This window comes from Grampus griseus (genome assembly GCF_964374135.1).
Source record: "Grampus griseus genome assembly, chromosome: 15".
NCBI lineage: Eukaryota > Metazoa > Chordata > Mammalia > Artiodactyla > Delphinidae > Grampus > Grampus griseus.
In genome coordinates, this window is record NC_139009.1 from 35,860,598 (window position 1) to 35,887,653 (window position 27,056).

Sequence of the window (27,056 nt, forward strand, 5' to 3'; positions counted from 1 at the left end):
GTTAAGTGCATATCCTACACTTAACGTTGGTACTGAATCCAGTTCCATATTTCCAGTAGATCCACCAGAATCTCCCTCTGATACCTTTGACTCACTATGTACAAAACAAGCCCATCATCGTTTGATCCTCAAAATAGGCTTGTCATTCTGACATTCCTGTTGCTGTTAATGATGACAAATTCCCTGGTCACCTGGACCTAAACCTCTGAGTCATCCTTGAGCCCCTTTTCCTACATCCCCCAAATTCAGTGTCATAAAGTCCTGTCAGTTGTGCTTCCCTAATCCTATTCATACCCATTTCAGCCTTGCTGTCCCTGTAGAAGAGGTCCTATAACGAGGCGGATCTAAGAGCCTAGGTTGGGTTCAAATCCCAGCTCATCCACTCCCTGGCTTGGAGAAGAGGGAGGGTGTTGGACTAGTCACCTGACCTTATAGAGCCTCAATTTCCTCATCTGTGGGAGAAAGCCCAATGTGCAAGGTATTTTGATTAATAAATGTGATAATATTTATAAATAGCCCAGCACAGGACTTCTGTGGTGGCACAGTGGTTAAGAATCCCTCTGCCAATGCAGGGGACACGGGTTTGAGCCCTGGTCTGGGAAGATTACACATGCCGCAGAACAACTAAGCCTGTGCGCCACAAGTACTGAGCCTCAGCTCTAGAGCCCGTGAGCCACTACCACTGAAGCCTGTGCGCCTAGAGCCTGTGCTCCACAACGAGAAGCCACTGCAATGAGAAGCCCATGCACCGCAACAAAGAGTAGCCCCCGCTCTCCGCAACTAGAGAAAAGCCTGCACACAGCAACGAAGACCCAACACAGCCGAAAAGAAAGAAAGAGAAAGGAAGGAAGGAAGGACGGAAGGAAGAAGGAAAGAAAGAAAAGGAAGGAGGGAAGGAAGGGAGGAAGGGAGGGAGGGAGGGAGGAAGGAAGGAAGGAAGGAAGGAAGGAAGGAAGGAAGGAAGGAAGGAAAAAGAGATTTATAAAAAGAAAAAGCCCAGCACAGTACCCAGCATTTAGTAGACGCTAAGTGGTAATTCTTTCTCCTCTTTTTAAATTCTATCTTCCTACTTCTAGTTCACTAGCCTTCTTCCCTCATAAGGAGTTTTCTTTTCAGTATTCAGTTACCTGCAGGAAACAAACCACTTTTTTTGAGCATTGTTTTGTTTTACAATGCCCTGGATTCTGTATACCAATCAGAGGACAGTGATTGCGTTCAGAGTTGATGCTTCATATTGTGTTTGAGACTTGATTTGACATTTAGAATTCCTAAAACAATCTTGGAAGGAATTTCCATCTATTAAACTGCTACACCAAAACTGTCGTATACAAAACAACTTAAAACTGCAAGATTTATTGAGCCCAGTCTCATTTTTGAAAAGACTGTTGTTATGAAGTCAGTGAAGTGAGATTTCCGTGGTTAAGAACAGTTGGAGGGATTAATGGAGAGGTGGCACGAGCTTATTGATAACTTTGAGTGTACCAAGAGTTTTAACTGGGTTAAGTGGAGTCAGCAAATATTCCCCCCGAACACCAAAGTACAATTTGGCAAGAAAACAGGCCAACTTGTGCATTTTCAGCAGAAGGGGCACTTGGGTAGAAGGCTGTCTTCTGTTCATGGAGTAAGGGAATGTAGGCAAATTAAATCCCAACTTCCTCATCAGCAGTCTGCACTCTGGGGAGCTGTCCAGAGTAGCCAGGTCATGTCCAGCTGCACTGAAGATAGAAATTCCACGTATGGATCCTGAACTGTGTTTCTTACGTAGCTGGGTTGCTGGGTCTCAGAAAACCCACTAACCCTAACAACAAAATCGCCAAATAATCTTTTTTCAGTGGTTTGGAGAAAGGCTTTAATAACAACTAGGCATGGAAAAGTTAGACCTGTGATGCAGCACTTCAGATTGATCCTTTCCTTTCATGTTTCAGAATGGTAAGCAAGGAGGCAGTGAAGATGGGGATGGTGTTAGTTCCCCATCTTGTACTAGACATCCAGGCATAGCCATGTATATAGTTCTGTAAACTCAACCGAGCATTCCTTGAGATGGCTGCTCCCTCATCAGTGAACCCATGACCACCCTTAGTACCACACTCCAGCTTCAAGCTAATGGTCCAGGCCTGTTGAAGATGGCCAATCTATCCAAACACTTGGGTTGGATTCACTACTTCTGTCTCATTCCTGAAGTATGTAATCAAATTCTAAAGGCGGATTGCTTGGTGTTCTTATTTTTCTTTTGCACAGTAAAAGCAGACAATGCTACCGAATGCGTAACTTAGCAGTTCATTTGCTACTTCCTGATGTTTTGTGTTTTATTTTTCCCTCATGAGTAAATGTGAATGCTTGTATGTTGTCTTCTGAGTTTTTCTTCTGATAGCCTCCTTTCCTGTCTCTTCTCAGACTTTCTGTTCATGAGCTCTAAGAATGACATTCTCTGGTGTTCTGTGTTCATGTTCTATGAAAATGGCAGACTCTGCTACTCACCCTTATTTATCCATAACTAACTATCTTGCCCTCAATCCTATTTTTCTCTCATTTTGCTTGAGAATCTTCATTCTCTGGTCTCCACATTGAGTTGATAAGCTCTAGGAGTCCAGTGGCTGACTGGGGTTTAAATTGATTTGGTCCCAACAGTACCTTAACAGAATCCTCCTTCCATTCCTTTATGAATTGGATTCCTCAGACTCTTGTGAATGAACCATTGTGATTTCCTCTAAGGTGATTTATTAGAGTTGGGTCATGGAGTTCAGAATGAAAGTATGAACTCAAAAATTCAAACTCACGTTTTTGGGGGATGAGTGGGTAAATAAACTCTTTTAGGATATTGTAATCATTTATTTGGCTATTCTCTTTTTCCCCCGCCCTAGCCCCCTAACACAGTAAAATTAAATTTTATAAATGTAGCTCAAGATTCAGCAATGACTCTGTTTGATGTTATACTGCTGCCACGCTCTCAGACATCTCTCCCCCTCACTTTTTTTTCCACTCCATGTACTGGCCTCAGAGCAGAGGGTTCAAGAATAAATGTATTACCAAAATGAAGGAAACAAGACTTTGAACTTCAGAGTGAAGAACTGTAAAGTGGCCAAGAGTCTGATTACCAGTCACGCTTCTAGATGGCTTATTAATGAAGCAATGGATTGTCCACAAGGGGAAAGAAATGCCATTAGTGTTTTACTCTAGGCACGGAAGTTCCTATTTAAGGAAAAGTAAATGCATAGTGTGCACCATGTCAGAAAACTAATTTTAATGTTAACAATGAGTTGAGTATTCTCGTAGTGATGAGAAAATATTCCAGCCTTCATTGCCTTCCACAAATAAGTTGCTGGAAGTAAACGAGGTGTGCTATTTCAGTACCAATTTAGCAATACCTCTGCTCTATTATCAGCAACATGCACAGTTGGTTCATGGCGGAACACAAACCACTCTTGTCTGTGAATAAGCATCAGGCTGACTGTGCAGGATGATAATTGCTCTGCCTTCACTTCCTTTGGCACCTACTGATCTCTGCTAAGTGGTTAGTAAAACATTTTTGTAGGAATGTCAAGCGCTTCGAAAAATTTGAAGGACTTAGTTTTTGATTGTTCTTTTTCTTATGTGTAAGTTTGAGGGAAGTTCATGCAAAGCCGTTCCAACGCTGCCATTGCTCCTAGGAAGTGTCTTAAATAGTAGGGTGCCTGTGCTTGGCATCTTTTAATCAACTGTGTTTTCTTTTGTGTTATGCTGTGAGACGGACTGGATGTGTTGGGATATCAAGTGACTGTCTTCAAATGGATGGCAAATTCACTAAAGTGAAAATGATTGTGATAGTTCCCTCATTTCCCCCTGCAGTGTATGTAAAACTGACTTTTAAAGTGTTTAGTGGATAATGGATCATGTAAGGTCAGTACTAGCCATGGCGGCCACGGCTATTATTTTCTCTTTTCATGGGAGGATGCTCAGCAAAATGAGATTGTCACACTCTTTTTTTGAGAGGACAGCGACAGACAGTTAAAAGCCTCTTCACGTAAGGATGTTATTTCATAAAGACACCAGCACTGGATTATCCCCTTCACTTTAAACTTCTGCCAGCTTGTACAAAGAGATAAAACAAAATAGCCTCGGTCCCAGGGGTGGGGAAGTGCTGGCCAGCTCAGCCTGGGTCCACAAGCTTTCATTTTGATTAGTCACATGTAAGGAAAATTCACTTAGGCTGAGAGGTAAATTTAATACCAGTTATGCCCATGCTGTTCATATCACAACCATTTTCACATGATGCCACTTAATTCCCTAAGCAGCAGAAAGGTAAATCGGTGGCTGGCCAGCAAAGGTGTCACAATGCATTAAGACCAGGACTCGCTGCAGGGGATAATGGTTCTGATTGCTGTTGACTCATGTCTCCACCAACTGCCTCATGTAAAATAAGTGACATTTAAAAGACATCAAGATGTGAGAAGAGGTAAGGGAGAGAAAAAGAGAGAGGAGGGTAAAAAGTATGCGCTACTAAACTTGCCACCTGAATGTGCAGTTTCTTTTCCACCCTAAGTGGTAGGAAATGATAACTCGACATGCCATGGGTGACCTGCACTAAGCTTTTAACTTCCTGTCTTGTGTTTTTAGAGAAAAATCTGTAAAATTGCTTCTGGGAACTGCTCCAACATGTTATCATTTATTCCAATTTAATTTTTTCTAAGTTTTATTCTTTTGCCCTCACGTATCAGTCTATTCATCTCTGTGAAAGCCTGAGGCTGAATCAAGTTAGGCAATGGTGACAAGAGGCAGTCTACTTTCTGAAGGCCCATTTATGTCTGTTTTTATAAAGAGAATCAAATTCCAGTTTACAGTAAGCATATGCTTCAGTTGACATCTGTTTCTAAGACTTGGACGCTTTGTTTGCATAACAGTCACCAATAAATGGCCTTGTTTTAAGTCTGCTCACTGAGTTGTATGTGGGTTGTTCAGCTGGGGATTTTAGTCGCAGCTGATCCCCTACCGCTCATAGCTGATAGGAAGGGGGAAAATCCGAGAAGGCCAGTCCTATTTATTAATGCAGATTTTAACATTCTCAATGAACCACTTATCCAGTGTGATTCGGCAACCAAATCCTTATTTGCTCAGGGAGAGGAGGGGGTGTTCTTCAAAGTGCTGAATTAAAGCTTACCAGCTTTTTTTTTTTTTTTTGGAGGGGGAGGGGATGGGGAGGAAGGATAGAGAGCAAGGCCCTTTCTTTAGCCAGTCTCTAATAATTCAGAGTACAATGAGAGTGAATCTTTAAACAGGACATCATAAAACAAGCTTATGTTTAATGAATTTATCGTTAACTAAGAGTATCAGACGTTTGTAGAGCTCTAAATGTGGGCCTTTTGTGCAGTCTCGATGCTTTTTTTTCAATACCACTTAAATGTCAGTTTAGAGTTTGATAGAATGGCTGTGTATCCTTCATTCATCTAATTTTGTTTCACTTTAAAGCATACCTGATTCCACATGCGTGGGAAACAGGAGCAATATTCAAATATTTCAAGATGTCCATGTGACTATCTTTAAGATCATTAGTGCTAATTAAAGAAGTTCCTACTTGTGTTAAGCTGCTTCGAAAACAAAGCTAATCTGCAGTCTACGTAAATCTGCCCTTTCTCCCCCTGCCCCCTGAAAGGCATGCCAGCAGTTAAAATATTAAAAGTCCAAGGATGGCATCTCTGTGCTCCAGAAGGTAAACCTGATTAATAGAGGGTTTTACTAAATTCTCAGATTTCTATAGAGGAAATCTGACTTTTGTATATTTGAAAATATAGTATTCACTGACTTTAGCATACTGAACTTTTCCCCCTGAGTTATTGTGTAATATTCAGTAATCATGTATGAAATGTGTGTAACATTTTTCGAGGGGATTTACATATCAACTTTTCCCAGTGGAATCAACAACAGTAGCATGAAATGTATCTATTCCATTTACTCTTATCCAGTGCTCCTACTTTCTTTTTCCCTTTAATTTTTATATATGGTAAAAATTTCATTGAAGAGAGATTTTAGATGACAGGACTGTAATTTTAAACCCAATAGAAGAGGTGTAAGCAATTTGAGCTTAGCTGAAGCATAATCTTAGGTTGTCAAGAAGAAACCCATTCTCCCTATGCTAATCAATCAGTGTATCAACCAACCAATCATCTCTTCAGCTTAGCATATATCCTAAGGTTTGATATATCTATTAAATGCCCATCATGCAGCTGGTCTCTGGATGATGAGATTCCCCCTATCTTGGCATTTGGCGGCCGATGACTGAGCTATCACAGCCTCAGATAAATACCAAGCTGGAGATTTCAATCCCATTCCTGAGTGCAGAGACAATCCAGAAACGTTGAAAATATTCTTAGTAGAGAATACACAGAAAATTACATTTCTCAATGCCGTGTTGTGTGTGGAAATTGTATATATTTCATGATTTCCCCTCCCCAGACACAACAAAATAAAATAAAATGACTCTTTTATTATGATTGGAATGCTGGTAATCGAAAGAATTGTTGGAATCTGCTTTGAACTCTTTTTTTTTTTTTTTGGCTGCGATGGGTCTCTGCTGCTGTGCACGGGCTTTCTCTAGTTGAGGCGAGTGGGGGCTACTCTTCGTTGCGGTGTGCGGGCTTCTCATTGCGGTGGCTTCTGTTGTTGCAGAGCGCGGGCTCTAGGCGCACAGGCCTCGGTAGTTGTGGCACGTGAGCTCTAGAGCACAGGCTCAGTAGTTGTGGCACACGGGCTTAGTTGTTCCGCGGCATGTGGGATCTTCCCGGACCAGGGCTCAGACCCGTGTCCCCTGCATTGGCAGGCAGATTCTTAACCACTGCGCAACCAGGGAAGCCCTGCTATGAACTCTTAATTGCAAGACACATTACATGTAAGTATTTGAATAAGTAAGAATAGTGACCAATCAGATGATAAATTTCCTGAAAACAAACAGAAGCTCAATTTTATAAAGCAAGGCACATAATCATTGTAATTATCGGGAAAGGGGTCACTATTTCCAAATATTGTACATTGCTTCCTGGTCTCAATTCAGAGGTTCTGATATTAGATGAGCTACAGCTGTATGTGTCTATAGCCTCTTCCACCAGCCATGGTTTGGAGACAGTGAGTGTTTCCATAAAACTGTTTATCGAGAAATAGAAACCAAAAGGAATTAAATTTAATTGCTAAGAGCCTGTGAATACGTTGAAATTGGAATGTGTATGATTCATTTCTTCAAGCACTGATTTCCACCTGGAAGGTAAAATTCTTTCCACAAGATGCAAATTCAAATCATGATGTCTTTCCTACACTGTTGTTCAAGTCTCTTACTCTGAAAAGAGAAGCAAGGTGAGGTATTAGGGCATTGCGGTCCTAACCCAAGCTCAGCCACTGACTAGCTAAGCAAGCCCCTTAGTTCTTTAGGCCTTACTTCATAAATTGAGATTTCACTAAAGCGCCCATGAAAAGTAGGAAGTAGTTATTCTCATCATATGTAAACACTATTTCATCTTCTTCCATAAGGTTATTGTTTTTCATGTCAATTTTGGTATGAATTTCGCCTTTTACTATAGTGTTTGCTCAGCCAAAATCTCTTTAGTGCTATTGGGCAACATAAACCGATGAAAAAGATATTCCAGGCTAAATACAACACTCTGGGTTTGAAGCCATGTTTTTCAGTCATTTGTTGAGGCTGGGGCCAAGGAAGAGGAATGATGGAGTTCACAGTAACGTGAACTGTTTGCTGCTGGAGAGAGAAGGGAATCTGTTTTCTGTCCTGAGAAGTCAAGCATGAGTCCGTAGAGACCATGATGACTTCTCCACTCTCAACAACTCAGCCCGTGCACTTTGATCTCAACTTAAGAACACTCATGTGTCCTGGTGTGAAAGGGCCAGTAACAATATAACAGCTCTAGAATTTCTGTATATTTTTCTCAACAGAAAGATAACCGTGGTGTCAAGTCCAGAGCAATAGTTCAGTTTAAATAGTGTATTTTGAAGGCCCTTCTCAAGGAGTTGTGATTCCCAGAGAAAACACTTTGCTATATGGGTTAAGGTTACAAATTTTATCGTAGCAAAGAGAAGGGACCAAAAAAAAAAAAAAAAAGAGCAACAGAGAGAATCATTTTCTGTATCTCAAGTCACTTAAAGGGCCCATTCTGGGACTCATTCCAGGCTGCTCTGATTAGAGACCTGCATGTTTGTAGATATCCACAGATAAGTCCCAGATATGAGCACCCATGACATGTGCTCTGCTGAATGAGGCAAAAGGATTGATATAGAGAAAGATGGCCTATTGAATGTGGATTCTTTGTTGCTGGCCTGGAAACTTGTAAACGTGCACCTTTCAGGCCCAGGACAGCCTTACTCCCCAGAGCATCTATCCTGTCTTCTGGTGATAATTGTCCTGCCAGCTCTGCAGGTTTGTGGATATAGATAAGAAAGCCAGTGAAAGTGGATTGAGCCCAGTTAGAAACTTATCCACACTAGAACTGACCTGTGATTGCACTACCAGGTAGAATCAGGTTCTAAGTAGATACATCATATGAAGCTCAGCAAGTAGATCTTGTAAAAGAAGAAGGATTCATTTTTCATTGTTGTGAGTTCCAGGTTTAGAATGTTTTGCTACCGTTCTGCATGAATCCAGCATGCCTTCACATACATCATGTAAACATGCCACAGAGAAGTAAGAGAAGCAATGAGCTCCCTGTCCTGAAGGTGTTATGTTCAAAAACAACATAAAGGGCTTCCCTGGTAGCGCAGTGGTTGAGAGTCCGCCTGCCGATGCAGGGGACACGGGTTCGTGCCCCGGTCCGGGAGGATCCCACATGCCGCGGAGCGGCTGGGCCCGTGAGCCATGGCCGCTGAGCCTGCGCATCCGGAGCCTGTACCCCACAACGGGAGAGGCCACAACAGTGAGAGGCCCGCGTACCACAAAAAAAAAAAAAAAAAAGACAACATTAAAAAAAAAAATCAAAGTATTTTTTATGAAAGCTTGAAGGTAGTATCAGCAAAATTTCTTTATCAGAGTATGATTAATGTTTGCTTTTCTATTATGAATTCTTTTAAATGGAAAAGGGGGCGAAAACTGCAGTGAAAATTAAAGAGGAGGAGATAAGATGAAAGGGATAAAAGAGAAACTGAAGGGAAGGGAAGGAAGAAAGTAATGGACAAAGTAAGGGGCTCCACTGGGGCCACGGCTGTGGTCTGTCTGCTCTCTGGGTCCAGTCTACATTTTAGGGAGGGAGTTCCTTCAGCTTAGAATGTTTTGGGGCTTGAGAGGCAGTATTCGCCCAAACATCAGGCCCCAAGGGTTGACCACTGTTGTAGTCAGCTTGCGCTGCTGAGACAAAATGCCAAAGACTGGATGGCTTCTCACAGTGCTGTAGGCTGGCAGTCCAAGACAACATAGTTTCTGTTGGGGTTTCTCTTTGTGGCTTGTAGGTGGCCACCATTTTGCCATGTGCTCACATGACTTCATCTTTGTGCAAGCACAGTGTGGGGAGGAACACTCTTTGGAGTCTCTTCTTATAAGAGTGCTAATCCTATCATATCAGGGACCCACCCTTAGCACCTTGTAATTACCTCCTTATGGGCTCTACCTCCAAATACAGTCACACTGCAGGTTAGGGTTTCAACATATGAATCTGGGGTGAACACGATTCAGTCCATGGCAGCTACCAATTGTAATAACTAAAAAGAATCTCTCCAAAGGTGTCTTTCCAACTTGCTGTTGAAGAGACCACTATTAACCAGTACATAACCCACGATGCTTATCAGGATTCTGGAAGCATTGTGCACAGCCATTAAGCAGCAGAGCAGAGGAGGGGAGAAACCAGGCACAGAAGGGAGAGGGTGTACAGTGAGTGCTTTATAAACACTCTGAATGGGTGAAAAATAATGACCTCTGACTTCTTTGTGGTTCTTAATTCATGCTGCCACAGATTGGTTGTAAGGTCCATATCACACTGTGATATGAAAGTATTAATTGAATATGGGCAATCAGAATGTCTATGTGAATAATGACCTAGAAAATAATATTCTGCCCATTCAACAATAGAATGGGGAACCAAGGCTTCACTTGGCTATACAGGTCTCTTGATGGAGTCAGATTTTATTTTAAACCCTGAGGTACATGCATTTTATGTCTTATTTTAGCTCCTAAGGCTGATATGAATTTCTTTAGAGTAACTTAAGAAGAAAGAGAATTAAGGGAGGAAAGATGCCAGTATTGTCCTTTTGGTTTCATTTGTGACTTTCTGACAGATACCTTCATCAACTCTCATCTTGAATAGTCACCATTCCATTAAAAACAAACCCATGAATTTAATTAATATTAATGTACCAATGTCAGTTTCTTAGTTTTGACAAATGTAAGATGTGACAATGAGAGAATCTGGGTGGAGGGTAGCCAGCAACTCTCTATACTATCTTTGCAACTTTTTCCTTTTCTGTAAATCTAGACTTATTCCAAAATAAAAAGTTTATATTTAAAACCCAGGTATGTGTGTTTTACAGTGAGCATGTCAATAAGAAAGCCCCTAGCTCTACATTTACGGGAGCATTTTCTCAATGATTCTACAAATGAGTGCTCATTTAATTTTGATATCCTGAGAAGCTGATGGCTAACCCTACATTCATGTCTACCATCAGACAGGTCCCCGGTTGATCATGCTGAGATGCTCACTTATCTGATATTGAATCAGAAAAAGAGGAGGATTTAGAATTATCTGACTTTTTGGAATTCTACCCAGCAGTAAAATAAAATAAAACAGAATAATCTCTTTGCATGTTTACTAGCCAAAGCATACTGTATCACATTGTAAGTTGCTTTCAAGTTTGTGTTTTCTATTAGGCTTGCCATGTGGCATGTCTTCATGATCATGTGAAAGTGTCTAATGGTTATTGTAAAATTAGAGGCTGTCCAAACAAAACTTGAAATCCTAAAACTTTCTCTCCAAAGTGTGATAATTCTTAGCTATACTAGTAAACAGCTTGACATGTGTTTAAACATAATTTGATTTTTTTTTATCAGATTGTCTTTTTTTTTAAGTATGTCTAACAAAGTAACTATATAATAGAGGAGACGGTATGTGATTTTTAATTTTTATGTTAGTTTCTACCATGTTCTAGGCCCATTTGGATTTTTGAAAAAGAATAAGGTAATAGAAAAATGCATATGTGAGTCCCTGTGATTACTGCATTGTTTTACTTAGATTTTTGTGTCCGTCTTTTCCCCTGAAGAGTGAACTCGTTGAGAGTAGGAAATGTGGCCTCAGTGTCTAGCCCAATTCAGTATATAGTAAGGATTCAGTAAATATTTGTTTGAATGAATAATTGAATAAAATCACATTTAAATGAGCTACTTCCACTTTGAAGGGAACCAAATAACTGCCTCTTGATTTACTGTCTTCACTGCCCTTGTTTTAGGATGGCCTCACAGTTTGGACTGGTTTTTATCATTGCTATCATTCAGCTATGTATACTACCCTTTCGAATCCATAAAAAGCATTTAAAAGAAAGAGAAATTGTTCATGTTTCCAAACCTATTAGAATGCCTTTTCAAATATGTCAGACACATCTTTGTTAAAATTAAACCAGGGATTGGTTTTGAGCGAATAGCCCTATATCCTTACAGATGCTGTGGATGGATGCATCTAAGCTGCTTATTATATTGATGGGTTTTGCTGCTCTGCAGCAAATGAAAACAGGCAGCTGCTTCCTCCATCAAAGCAAAAAGCAGCCTGAGTTTTTATTAACCAAGTGTTCATTTCTTCTATTGCCAAAATTCTTACACAAAACAAAAGAGCAGTTTTAGCACATTATTGCTTAACTAGACATGAACAACTGACAGCAAGTGATAAGCCTGTCTGCTTTTCACAACTGGTAATCATTTTTGGAATAGATGTTTTAATATGGTTGAATATAAATTTTGTAATTTACATCTACAATGGTACGTAAATTTATAGATCCAGTTTGTTGCAGGAGTATGAAGGCTATAATCACAAAAGGCTTTTCCCAGTGTTGTTTAATTTTTAATGACTATTTGAAAACTGGGGAAGGAAAATGAAATCAAATTCATTTCTTTAAAAAATACAAAAAGGTGTTAAAGACAATCATACAAGTTGGTTGGAGCCATTTGTAGATGGCCCCGACAGAGCAAGACCCCTGTGTTGACAGCCAGGACGTGCCTCGCACTCCATTTCCACATTAGTTGCAGTAAGCCACCCAAGCTCGTGTACCAGCAGAAATTTCTGGAGAGGGGACCATCATGTTTCCCTCATATCAATGAATAATGATGAGCAGGGAGACAACAAGGACAGGGCCTTGGCCGTTTTGCACAGCTGAGATTCCCAACCACCTCTCATAGTGTTTCCTTTGGTTTCGTTTTTTTAGCTACCTGAATATTATACATTTACTTTCAGATAGAATGGCAGAGAGGGGTTTATTTATTTATTTTTTAATTTATTTATTTTTTTGCGGTACGCGGGCCTCTCACTGTTGTGGCCTCTCCCGTTGTGGGGTACAGGCTCCGGATGCGCAGGCTCAGCGGCCATGGCTCACGGGCCCAGCCGCTCCGCGGCATGTGGGATCCTCCCGGACCGGGGCACGAACCCGTGTCCCCTGCATCGGCAGGCGGACTCTCAACCACTGCGCCACCAGGGAAGCCCGAGGGGTTTATTTAAAGTGGGTTTAGACTGAACCTCAGCAAGACGTTGCCTTATTTATCAAGTCAATTTGCTAAATGGTGTCTTACCTTTTGGAACGTGCTAAAGGCAATTCCTGCTATAAAAAGGGGAGGTGGTCCTACTCATCCTCCTTCCTAAGTGGAGGAGTTTGGAATGAAGGCAGTTTTGAAATGCTGGTGTCTTCCAAATGACACTGCTAAATAAACAAGTTCTGTTGCCTAACTAGCCTAAGGCCAGGGCCGTTTTAATAAATGTAGTTGTGGCTTTGGCATCTGTAGCATGTGCCTCCTAAATACCAGTTTCTCTCCGGGGGGGCTTTCATAAATGCACAGAGCATGCGCTCCACGTGGAACACAAAGTTTTCAATCTGTTTGGAATTCAGTAGCAGTGTTTACCCGGAAGTGAGATAAAACTGGACTCCAAGGCAGGAAGCTGCTGTAGAAATCAAATTCAGGAAGCATACGTAACTCGAGGAGGACCACACTGTCCTTACTCTCCTTTGGTGTTCCATGTAACAAGTGTGTGTCTGCATGGGTGAAGTGATTAGATACCTAACATAAGGAACACTAACAGTTATTTCTAATACTTTCCTCTTTGTTCCACTCCATTCGACACATTACTGCTCTTACATGATGTTTCAAGACACAAGACAGTCCTGTTTGTAAAAGGGTGAGCCTACGCTGAGGGCCTTGGGGGAGGATGTTACTTGGAGTAAAACTGGCAATGAAAGTCTTCCCTTTTTTTTTTTTTTTTTGGCCTATGGGAAGGATGTGCTGCGTTCCTGGGGGAACCCAGGCCATGTTTCTCTCCTGCTCAGAGCCCTCTGGTCTGATTTCCTGGGTCTACCTTTCGGAGAAATGACTGTTCTCACTTTCTCACATCCTCTCTGACCAATGGAGATGGAACACTTACTCACCCAGAGAGCTCACACTGGGAGAGTCTTCTACCTGTGCTTTGAGACCTTGGGAGAATTTCTTCTGCCCAAAAGGTAGTTTGTTACTCTGAGGAAGTCATATGTTTGAGGAAAAAATACAACATATATCTGAGAACCGTGCTCAGTATTGGAAAAGGAAAAATTGGACTTGAGGAAGTTGTCTGTTATTAATATGCTGGATTAGGTAAATAAAAAGCCATCACAAATAGAATATATAGATGTAGGGTAGTTCTTTCCTGAAGCTGTGAGATTTAATTTACAAAGGCAGTTCTAATTCAATAAAAGTGGACATGTTATGAAGACTTGAAAGACTATGAAAACCATCTCTAAGATGGTTTTGAATCCTTTCTAAAATATTTCCTGAATTATAGTACAAATAAAACATTTTAACCAACCTAATTTCTTTAAAATGTCATGGGCTAAAGCCTACTGACGATTTTATAGCTTTAGTTTGGAAATGCACAATTATAACGATCTATAGGCATTGAATTTAGAGCTGGAAGGGTCCTCAGAAATCAATTTGACCCTTCCAATTTATTCTTGAAACTAGAGCCCAAATATGATTTGTCCAGAGTCCCAAAATTAGTTGTTGAATGAGTCATGAGAACTAGAAACTAGCCCTTTTGATTCCAGAACCAGACACCAGGGTTGGGGCAATTAGTGTAGTGCTTAAGAGATGGAGATTTAGAGAGTGAGTAGGTGGGCTCAAACCCTGGCTATGACATTTAAACTTTCTGTGCTTTGGTGCACCTCGCTGTGCCCCTTAGCTGGCCATAACGACAGTACATACCTTATAGGGTTGTTTTAAGGATTAAATGAGATAATCTATATAAAGTACAAAGCTCAGTGTTTGCCAGGTAGTAAGTGTTCAATAAGTGATGCTAATAACAACAACAAACACTAATTGCACTTACTTGGTGCTCTTATATAGTTCATTCAATCCTTGTGTTACCGAGTCCAAGCTTATACTGCTTGCTGCACGAGAGACCAATAAATCCGGAGACGAGTTGGTGGACTTTATCTGGAAAGTTTATCTCCAACTTTATCTGGAAAGGCAGCAGATAAAGAAGATGGTGCACTAGTGTCCCAAAGAACCATCTTCCCCAAATTAGAATTCAGGCTTCTTTTATACTAAAAGGGGAAGGGGTGTGGTTGGTTATTGTAAACTTCTTGGTGTCCCAATCCTTTGTTCTTGCAGCTGTCCACTAAGTCAGGTCACATGTTTCTGTAAACCTCCAACAAGCAAGTGTTATTCTGTTCTGCAACTTTTTATCTCTATAAGAATGGAAAATGTTATACCTTAAAGGTCAGAGCCTGAGGATGTGTTATCCTGTATATTTCAGGCTATAGGCGACATTCTTAACTTGTAGCAAAAGCAATAGAATACAAAGGTTAAAGCAAAAGAAACAGATCGAATTTGGAGTCAGATTTGTTCTTCCCTATTACATTCCCATCTATACTTACAGTTTAGACAGTATTATTGCCACCAGATAAGGAGTTGATGCAAGGGGAGCTTAAGTGGCTTGCTAAGGTCGCAAAGCTAATAAGCCTCAGAGCTGTCTTCCAAGTTCACGTCTTCACTGTCTGAGCCGCTGAACCTGCGGCTGTGGCTGCAGTGTGCTCCTTTTTCGCAGTGGTGCTTCAGCATCTTCCTCGTCCTGTCTACATTTCTCATGTCACTTAGTTGATTTCACAGCATCTGCTCTAAAACTGACCATCAGACTGAAGGCTCTGGTCTGGGGGATACTCTCTGAAGACTCTCCATCCCTGCCTCTGCTTCACACTGGAGCCGGGACTCCTTTCGGCTTTCCCTTACCTCATAATCATCAAATTAATAGGTATCTGAATTAAAATTTAAGTTTTAAAATGTAATGCATTTCTAATCAAATCACACCCATAAGCCGACCCAGCTTGTAGTCCTAGAAGAATTTATTATTGAAATACCTGGGCAATTTTTTGTGCCCCTTCACTTCCACATGCTCGTTATCTATATCAGTTGGCTTCCACTGGAACAGAAGAAATAACATTGCAAAGCAATTCATTTGGACCCTTGTTTTTGCAATCTGGTGGACAGCAGTATAGCACAGAGGTTAAGAATAATGGCTCTAGAGTCAGATTACCTGGATTCAAATTCCAACTCTATGACAAAACAACTGCCTAATTTGGGGGAAGTTTTCATAACCTCTCAGTGCCTTGATTTCCTCATCTACCTTGTAGTGCCTGGGCAGCAGTCAGCATTCAACAAGCGTTAGAATGTCACAGAGCAAGCTTCCACCCTCACTGTACTGAGCTACACGGACGTTCCCTCTCACCCAGACGTATGCGTGTTCTCCATGATCTCTCTCCACAAACACAGGGAGACTCGTGCTTAATAATTACTGTTCAGAGCAAGTCTGTTAATTGGTCAGAGCAGAGGGACAAATATAGAACAAGTATTGTCCATATATATGGAATTCTTACTTAGGATCGATTTTCTAAGTTCCCATAGTTAGGACAGATTTTTCCAGCATTCAGTTTTGGTTTGATTTGTGGGTTATCGATTAGAAATAATAATCTCCCTGAAGGTGTCATAAAAATATAATCAAGATTGATAAAATTCCCTGGATAGAAACATGTCAAAATAATAAAGGCAACAGCAGCAGCAATAGCAAACATTATTAAAAAATTTGCTATCTCCCAGGCACTAAGTGTCTTACATGCATTATCTCATTTAATCCTCACAACAATGGTACGAATAGGTACTGTTGTTGCAACAGGGGAGAGCCAAATCTGACTACATGTTGGACCTGTTTCTTTTACCTTAACCTTTGCTTTCCACTGCTTTTGTTCACTAAAAGGATACTGTCTATACATAACGGCCTGCCTCAGGGAACCCTGCCCCTCTGCCTGAATGTTAAACCAAAGTGCCTTTGTTCAGGGAAACATCCTGACCCTGTCCACACAGAGATTGCCGCAAGAAAGAAGAAACACATCCCCTCCCCGAGGCTGGACATTCCAAGGGATATTTGCAAATCTTATGGCCTTTTTACTTTTTTTTTTTTATTTTAAAAAATTAATTAATTAATTTACTTATTTATTTTTTGGCTGCGTTGGGTCTTCGTTGTGGTGCGGGCTTCTCATTGCGGTGGCTTCTCTTGTTGTGGAGCACGGGCTCTAGGCACGCAGGCTTCAGCAGTCGTGGCGCTCAGGCTCAGTAGTTGTGGCTCGCAGGCTCTAGAGCACAGGCTCGGTAGTTGTGGTGCACGGGCTTAGTTGCTCTGAGGCATTGGCCTTTTTACTTTACGTGCTCATCTCCTCCCCCATCTCTGTGCTATAAAAGAAACTGGCATCCAAACCCCGATAAGATGGTTATTTTGAGACACGAGTCTGCCGGTCTGCCGGCGTTCCGAATAAAGTCGTATTCCTTGCCTCGACACCTCGTCTCTGATTTCTTGGCCTGTCGTGTGGCAAGCAGAGCGAGCTTGGACTCAGTAACATTATTGCTTGTACTTAAATGAGAAAACAGAGGCGTTACCCAGCAACAGCCCCATCCCAGTAGTTATTCTCTATTTCATTAACGTTTTATTTTCTTCACAATATTTATCACTATCTAAAATTACTTTGTTTATTGCCCCTATTAATCACTGCTGTATCCCCAACTCCTAGAACCCACCTGGCTGCCAATAATTATTTGTTCAATGAATGAATGAGGCTTAAAATTTTAGGTATTTGCCCAAGGTCACATAGCCAGTAAGAGCCAGTATTCAAGCTGAACTCTACTTAACTCTAGAGCATGAGGTGTGGTTCTTTATTGTAGCTTTTTATAGCTTGAAAGCCCCCTAGCGTAATCTTACCCAAGCCTAGTATTTCGTGGATGAGGATACTGATGCTCAGAGAGGCTAAATTACTTCCAGTATCACACAGACTGTTAGTGGTAGACCCAGAATCAGACCCCAGACTGCTTGCCGTGTTTTTGTACCATGAATTCAGCCTGAGGAGGAGGTCGTGTAAAATTGAAGGAAAATCCTATAGGTATGTGCTGTACATCATCTACCCACTTCTTCATGCCATAAACCTAAGTCACACTTGACACTTCCGTCTCTCTTACCACCCCCTTCATCTAATTAACTAATAAGTCTTGTCAGTGTACCTTCTAAATATAGCCCAAATCTTTCCACTTTTCTTCATCTCCACTAACCATCACCCAAGCCACCATCAGCACCCACCTAGGTAATTGTAGTAGTCTCCTGCCTAGTTTCCCCCACCTCCTCTTTTTAATCTATTTTCTCTAGAGTAGCCAGACTGATCTTCTAAAATGTGGATCTGATTATACCACTCTGCCGCTTAAAACGTATCATTTATTTTAAGGTGCAATTTAAAATTCTTAATATGGGCTTTGAGGCTGTGGGGTCTGGCCCCTAAACACCCCTCCAGTCTCATCTTGTCCTACCTATTCCTTTCTCATTTATTCTACAGCTCCACTGACCCTGTTTCCATTCCCGGAACATCACGCTCTTCTTTTCAAAGCTTTATTTCATGGTGCTCCCCTTCCGTGGACCATTCCCTCCAGCCCTGTGCCCCTCTTCCTCCTCTACCTGGCTGTTCATCCTCTGGGTCTCAGCCTACATGCCATTTCTACAGGGAAGTGTTCCCTGATGGACTCCTCCCAACCTCCCCTCCAACCAGGTTAAGTCCCCTATGATTGGTTCTCAGAAGCACCCTCTATTTTTCCCACACAGCATTTATTACAGTTATAATTAGGGACATTATTTGTGTAATTGTCTGTCTAATAGTCTCCTTCCCTAACAAGACTGAATCTCCAGTGACAATGCTGTATCATTCCCTGCTGATCTACAGGGCCTGAAACATAGTAGATGCCCAATAAATATTTATAGAGCATTCTGTAGTCTTCTTATGGATTTCTAATCTGGGTTGAAGCATCAGTGACAAAGCAGAAATGTTTAAGGAGAAGGAGACAGAGCATAAACACTGAAAACAGTCCAAGACGTTTACCTACCCATTCCAGCCATTTTAATAATATCCACTGGTGCATTTCTTCTTCCAGAAGAGTCAACGGCTTAGCTAAAAGTGTGCTGGGCTCTCCGTTTAAGCCTCAGGTTTGAGAGAGGGCTTACTTCTGACTCCTGCATGATAGACATGATCATTTCGATGGAGGAGGGTAAAGAAAGCTGCTGCTGGCTGTCCAAACATCAGCTGAGCACAGAAAAGCCATGTCTCTGCCTCAAGAGCTAGGTGTGTTGTCATCATGGGGCAAGTACAAGCTGTTAGAGTGAGAAGAGGGAGTCAGCAGTGCTGCCTGTCGGATGCTGTCTACATCTGACAGCACGGACTACAGGGAAGCAAAAAGCTCTCAAATGGAAGTGATCTAGAAAGACCTATGCTTGGATAGACTCGTGTCTCAATATCTACAGACAGTTAATTTTAGGATTTGTTCAGCCTTTGGGTTAATGATGAATGTGTTTGTTTCTAAATTAACCACAAAACTTGGCATTTAAAGTAATTCTAAACAAGCTACTTCAGAGATGAGAAAAAAGTGGTTACATACATGAAATAGATCACATCACCAACTTTGCCCTTCATTATTTCTACATAGACAGCTAATTGTTTCATATTTTAGTGTTGGCTGACTATGGGTTTTCTGAAGTCTAACAGATTCAATAGGCCCAGTTCTGACAGAACTATCTGTAGGGAATAAAACCTTTGTTCAAAAAAAAAAAAAAAAGGAATGAAACCAAACGACCATGGAAATCTAAGAATAATATTCTTTTTCTTCCAAATAGAACTCTTGTTTAGCTAATGCTTTTATGGAGGTCCAATGGATGAAAAAGGTCTTTTCTCCTATGAGTTAAAGTAATTCAATTTATACAGAAAGCACTAAGGAACAGGAAGTCACGTGACTGAATAACTTTTAAGGAAGTGTCCTAATTCATGGCATGTGTTTTAGAAAACAAGTTATCTAGAATAAGCCATTAATTTAAATGTTTTGTAATGCTTTGGGGACGATCAATACTTTAGCTGCTGTAAATGCCACTATGATCATTCTGCTCTGCCTCATCAGATGATGTCAAGAATATAGCAAAAGTGCCTATAATTGATTGATAGAACCCGACAATATTATTAATGGAGTATAAAAGTCTTGAGAAAAAAAAAAACCCTCGCCATTAGCATCCTTGGCTTGTATGTCCTTCCAAAAATTATTCTCATCACTTTTCCAATGAGTTTCTCTCTGTTACATGAAGCAGAACCGCTGTTAAAGGGATGTTTTTAAGACATAAACCCACAAGGATGACAAAATAAGAGAACATAGAACATAATTTTGGAAGCCAAGAAGCACATGGATGAGATGTCATTGACTTAGCAGATATTAGAAAGCCAGCAATTGGGAAAGTTGAGAACCATCCCAGTTCATACCTGAAACTTTGAAAGGCTCAGGAATTGGTGTCACCAGGTAATTCTAAAAGTAGGAGTTGAGGGGGCGCTAAAATAAGGAGGATTGATTGAAAATGGGTTAAGAAGCAGTAATTTCCCCATTCCAGGCTACTGGGTAACTTCCCCTTCTGTACTGCCAACAGAAGAGGAGGTTTATTCTCTGGAGAGGGTTAAATCAAGGGTTTTTGGGTTGGAGGACAATAGGCACAGTTGAAATCAGAGAGTGCACCAAAAGCAGGGTGGAGGGACTAGGTTAATGTAAGCTGACTGATTGCTGAGCCTCTCCACTCACACCCCACCCACACTCCTCAGCCCTCTTCACCTCCAATCAGCTTTTTATCTTTCTACAATCACATTTATGTAAACAATAAAGAACTACCAGACATATCTGAGGAAAGCTTTTAATGTGACAGGTACCAAAACCAATAAACAGAAAAAAGCAACATGAGGAAGACAAACTATGTAAAGATAAGAAAGCTTAAACTATAATTAATATTTTCAAGTAATTTTTAAAAAGTATTGCATTCATGGAACAGGAGTAAGATGCTCTGAAAAAGAAATATTCAGAGAACTACCACCAATGATAGCATAAATGAAAAGAACAATAAAAGAGCTGGAAGATCAAGTTGAAAAAAACTTCCAAGAAAGTAGAAAAACAATAAGAGATGGAAAGCAGGAGAGAAAAGATAAAAAAAATTAGAGGATGAGTTCAGGTGATTCAACATCCAAATCATAAGTTTCAGAGAAAGAAGACATAAAAATGGAGGTAAGGAAATAATCAATGGAACTTCCCAAGAACCTTTTTTCAGGAATTGAAAAACATGGAGTTTCCAAATTGAAATCACCATTGAATCATCTAAGCTCTCTAACATTTACCTTCCACACACTTTTTCTCAAGAAGCTGCCGGAGCCTGTGTTACACTAAAATGAGGAAGTAAATCAAGAAGGGAAGACAAAGCATAGAGGACATGAGAGATGGAACACAGCAGAAGGACAAAAGGAAGCCTGGAATGATAGGGAAGATGGATTTCAGGAGATCAGAGCTACAGTGGTGCACTAAGTGTATTGGGCGTCCAGTCCAGACCTAGGCAGGTCAGGAAACACAGGAGATATTTCCTAATGAAGTTGATAGAATACCTCATGTGAGTGACTGTATTGAATGGGGAAATCAACAACTGGATTTTGAGATTGAATAAAAAATCTTAGCAAATGAGAGGAAAAAAATGACAATTATAAACTCCAGATGGGGGAAACATTATGCATGAGAGAAAAACCAATCCTAGTTTACAACATAGCTCGGTTGTTTTTTTTTTCGTGGTTATAATAAAATTGACAATGAGTAGTGACCTTACCAAATTATAATATAGCTGTATTAGAAAGATGGTGATGGTGGATGGTTGAGGAGTATGGTATGTGTGGTGTGGGGAGAGGAGTAGAGATAAAGGCAAAAAATGCTTACCTTCCATAATGGGGGTCATTAGATTTTGCCTAAACCTGAAAAATCAAGAAGTAACATTATAAACATGTATGTAGAAAAATGTAATTACCAGAAGAATCAGCTAAAAGAATTGAAAGCAGTAATTCCTGAGGAAGGAGAAAGATTGGGCAGGCGGGCTGGGTACTACTGTTTTGTCTTAATCATTCTCATAAAACTCAGTGGCTCTTTAAACTATGTATGTGTATAATTGCTTTAAAAATAAAATCTTTTTTAAAAGACCATTACATTCTCATGGAATGGAATGAGAAAACTTTTTAAGATAACAGCTTTGAGATATAATTCACATACCATACAATTCACCCACTGTTTTTTTAGTATATTCACAGAGTAGTGGAACCATCATCACAATCAGTTTTAGAATATTTCATCACATCTAAAAGAAACCTTGTACTCAGTAGCAATCACCCCTCATTTATTCTGGACATTTCACATAAATGGAAAAATAAGACATAAACATCTGGTCCTTTGTGTCTGGCTTCTTTCACTTAGCATAATGTTTTCATGTTCTATCCATGTTGTAACATGAATCTGTACTTTATTTCTTTTTATTGCCAAATAATAGTCTGTTGCATGGGCATACCACATTTTATTTAGCCATTCCTTAGTTGATGGACATTTAACCACTGGACCACCAGGGAAGTCCCCTGGAAATAAACACCTTTATTAGGGGTGTAGTTTGGTACAGCTTTGCGGGGGTGCAGTTTGATATATCAGAATGTGAAATGTACTTGACTTTTGACCACATTTCCCATTTCTGGGTATTTGACCTAAGGAGAAAAATTATATGTTGGGGAAAAAAATGTGTCTTTATTTTACCACTTTATAATCTCATAATATCAAAAACTTAGAAATTAACTTAAATGTCTATCAAAAGGAAACTGGTTAAATAAATTATGATGCAAACATAAAATATTTAGGCAGTCATTAAAAATGATGCAGGTATAGTATTTTTTTTTTCCATGGGAATCTATCCATCATACTGAGTAGGGCAAAATGAGATTATTGAATACATCCATGAGAAGATCCCACTTGGGCAAAATATCTTTATGCCTAGAGAGATCTTTCGGAATGATGTCCAAAATGTTAACAGCGATTATATACTAGTGGTGGAATTTTAGGTGATTTTTAAACTTTATTCTTTGAACCTTTTGTATTTATTTAGTTAAACATCAACCTCTGTAATTTTGGGGAGAAAATTATAAAACTATTGTAAAAGACTATGCCTTTTAGAAGTCAAATTTTTGTACTTAATCAAGGCTTGAATTTTAGTTAAATACCCTTCCCCTAACATTATTTTCTAAAACCTCAAAACCATCTACTAAAGGCATAAAGAAATTCATTATTGTGGTGATTATATTCACTTGGTGTGGAACACTGTCTTGGGCTCTTCCTTCAGAGAATTTTATTATGTGTTTTAGTCTTTCTGGAGTTCTTTCTGTGTGGAGGTAGGCCAGGTATTAGGACTCTGGGGTCGTGCCAAAGCTAATCATTAGGATCAGGCTAAAAAGGTTCTCCATGTGTTCTGGTTATTAGGATAATTGTTTGGGGTTCACATATTATCTCTTCCACTCTTTTATCCTCCTTTGCAGGAGAAAAACATTAACAACAACTTTCATTTTCTTTGAGATTGTTATGAGTTAGAAGCTGTTCTAAATACATTTCATATACTTTACTCATTTAATCCTCACAGCAATCCTGTAAGGTTGATATTACAACAATGTTATTTTACAGATGAGGAAACTGAGGAATAGAGAGGTTCAGTAATCTAGCCAAGGTCACTCAGCTAGGGAATGCAGAGCTGGGGCTGGAGCCCAACTGAGTCTGGTTCCTAAGTACCTGTGATCTTAACTGCTACACTCCACTGCTTCTCTGACTTTCCTTCTAAATATGACTACAGACACTTCTTGCTGGTTTAATTTGTTTCTCCCCCAAACTGTCATTTCTACCAGAAATGCCAGGAAGGCTGAGCTAGTGAGTACACCTGGCTGGACTTTCCTGCAACAGATGCTCTATAGAGTCATTTCTTTGCTGTTTGTATGTCTATCCATTGATTCTCTTAGGATTTTATTTACCATTTCTTTGACATCATCTTCTCTGAAATGTTTGCATTTCTTACTCCTTGAAGCTGGAGATTCATCTGGGAAAATTAAGTCACGTTAGGTGTTTCAACTTTGCATCAGGACCCATTGGAAGAGTGCTTAGTACTAAGGCAAGGAACATTCCCTGCTCTTTCCCAAGACCACATGGCATTCTCAGCCCCAGGCGGTGCAGGATGCCTGGTACCCTGCCTGATCTTTAAGTCTGACCATATGGGGAAAACATAATTTTTATAAGGGTATAGTTTATTCAGATTATAAGAGCAATATATATTCATTGTAAAAATTTTTGGAAAATACCAAAAGTATAAAGAAAAAAATTATAAGCACTTGTAATCCTGGGATAACCACTAGAAACTATAATTTCCAAGCATGTCTGTCTTCTCTTAAAACAATTTATATTCATTCATGAAAACTGTATGTCTTCTAAATAAATGATTTACAGATGATAATTTTAGAAAATGCCCCTCCATGGAATTTAGTGGGTAGGATTATTGTTAAATTGAAAGATGTACTAAAGTTGGTGAAATTTAAATTTCTCAATTTTATACTCCAGTTTGATTTTTTTATTGAAGAAATGAAATAATTTTGCATATTGAAAAACATTAGTATGGAATCAAACAAAAAGATATAATGACCTCAGTGGTTTTATTTGCTCCTGCAAATGATTTTTCCATTTATTTTTGCTGAATATGAGCTGCATATACAGTTTGTCTTCAGCTGATACTTATGAATTGACCAAAAAGAAGATTCATGTGTACGAGAGTGAGATCTACCTGAAATACCATTTAAAATTTAATTTTGGATATTTGTAATATTGGTTGTTATTGTTTTACTGTTTCGTTGTGACTGAAATCTAGTAAAAATGATTTAGGATATTATCCTATTTTCCTGGGAAAAGAGTTATAATCAACAACAAAAGAAATGCATGTGATATGACGTTACTAGTAATAATTATGGTAAGTTTGAGTCAAGTTGAAATAGCTTGTACTGAACATTATTTTCAAAAAGCCATTTCTTAAGAGAATGACTGTAAGGAGTGTTTGTAGAAGAAACTTCTGTAATCAAAAAGCCTATATCCTCTTGTGTTTTCCAGGCATCTGGCCGGCTGAAGAGGTTTTGGCTTACTACTGCCTCAAGCACAGTGATGTATTCAGGTACAAAGCTGCACCTAAAAATTTGTTTAGCGCACTATGGGTACTGTGTCTGCATCTTAAAGATCTCCATGATTACATTCTTCAAAGTAAACTGTTAAAAATATATATATAAGAAAGGAAGAAAGAAAAAAAGGAAGGAAAGGGGGAAAAAGGTCATGGTGAAAACATGTTGCTTCTGAAAAAGAAATCTGAATTGCCTTTGGGTACTAATATTGCACAGCAAGCTTTTTGCTGTATGTCAAAGGCTTTTGATTTCCAGTCAAGGCATTTTATTTCACTTAGATTTTGGGGAAACAAAAGTGAAGCTTCAATCAATCCTTACCAATTGTGATGGTCAAAAAAAACAATAAAGACATTCTTTAAACTTCTGCTAGGGAAATCACTACAGAACTTTTGATAAATAAATACCCCACAGCTATGATTTAAAGATGCCATCCCACCCTTGATTTTAAAGGTATTTTATATACCCAAGACAATATGTATTTGTAAAATATAAATTACCATTACAGATTCATGCTATGGAAATGAATGTTTTCAACTGTCAATGTGCATTATAGATTAAACCCATGGATGAGATTCAGGAAAAAGAAAAAACTCCTTTTTTAAAAAAATGCTGAAGATGTTTGGTAGACCCAGAAAATATGGGTTTTTTCATTTTATTCTCATTTTATAAAAGTCATCCAGTATATGCTTCCTGAATAGCCCATTATGATTCCAGACAAGCCGTTAGTGATCATTTTAACAATATATACTTATAAGATTGGGTGTGTGCTTTAACAATATGTATTTACAAGATGGGGTCAATAATATGTAGTTTTTGAAGCTCTATGGGTCCATATTTACCAACCAGTCTGTAATTGCTTTGAACAACTAAATACTCATTTTGTGTATTTCAGAATATGAATGTCCTTGCTTGGCTTCTTTTCCTCCTCTTCCTTCTCTTTTCACCTCTCCCTCCCTTGATTGTCTCTCTCTTTCTCTCTCTCTCTCTCTTTTTTTTTTTATCCTGTTGAGGAAATAAACTTCCCAAACTGGGAAGAAGAAACGATCTCTTAAAGAGTCTGAGCATATAAAGTAAGAACAGGGCAGTATTGAATTGGGCTGCAGAGCTGCCCTAGAAGTCTGGCATCTGCTCATCTCTCTGTGCTTAAGCTTGCCTGGAGCTCCAATCAGCGAGCACTGGGCCAGGGCAAGAATGTCACACATTGAGGGCTGATATTTAGGCACAAAGAGGAAGGTAAGTGCAGAGTGCCAGACTGCACCCCCCCCACCCCACCCCCAGACTGTCAGCTTTAACTCTGAGCTGCTTTACTTGTGAGCGGTGAAGTCAGAGCCCAGTCACTACTTGAGCCTGGGTTTGCTGGCTTAACCATATTATGTCCCTGCATTGTTTATTCACTGTGTTGTGTTGGGGTCAATTGTGATTTAAGTGTTAATTGCTAAATGCTCTTTGTGTAATTGTTCTTTATGGGGGCGGTTCAGCTTTCCAAAATGTTTCAGTTTGTTTTAGAATTTTTTTTTTAAATTCAAGATTGCATGTATTTGTGTGTGTGTGTGTGTGTTGTGTGTATGTGACCATAATATAGGTATATACACACTCATATATATTCTTCATTTACTTGTCTAACTAACTGTTTTTGAAGGAATGAATGTGGATTAACAGTGTTATCCTTTCCTAACAATTATCTTTCGCTACTCTAGCTAGTTTAGTTCTAAAAGACAGCGCCATTGACAAGGGAAAAAAAGGGAACCTTCTCCGATTTTTCAGCTCAGCGGTGGTAATGTTGCAGTGAACACTAATGAGGGAACCCCCACTGATTTGCCTGCTTTGTGACTTTTCTATTTCATAATTATTTTTAAAACGCAAAACGACATGCGGGAGCCTCGTCATGTCTCCACAGCTTCCCGGTAGCGCCGTTCTTACTGCAGATGGCAATTCCTTCTTGTAACATATATATCTCTCTGACCATTTTCATCTAATTTGTGTGGGTTCTACCATTTCTTTTCTCTCTTTCAGGGACCTTGCTGTGTGTGAGCTAGGGGGTGGCATGACATGCTTGGCTGGGCTCATGGTAGGTCTTTTCTCAATTCCAATCCCATTCAGAGGGAGGAACAAAAGGAAAAATGTTCCAGGGCCTCCAACTGCTGGGTCAGAGAACCGTCAACAGCATCAGCTGCGGTCAAGCTGCCGGGTCTTGAGAGACCTTCTAGATTGACTTACTTTCGGATCATATTGATTTTATGGTTGCCTCGATGAGCAGAAACATTTTACCTCAGTGTAGTCAA

General features: G+C 39.8%; 1 protein-coding gene across 1 annotated transcript in view; it reads left to right on the plus strand.

The window, feature by feature from the left end:
- The window catches only part of CAMKMT (calmodulin-lysine N-methyltransferase), a 401,051-nt gene that overhangs the window by 320,783 nt on the left and 53,212 nt on the right, over positions 1 to 27,056 (plus strand). Inside the window, exons 4-5 of the mRNA XM_082672327.1 lie at positions 24,710 to 24,770; positions 26,788 to 26,842. Of these exons, the coding sequence (XP_082528453.1) occupies positions 24,710 to 24,770; positions 26,788 to 26,842 (116 nt within the window). The remainder of the gene's footprint in view (positions 1 to 24,709; positions 24,771 to 26,787; positions 26,843 to 27,056) is intronic.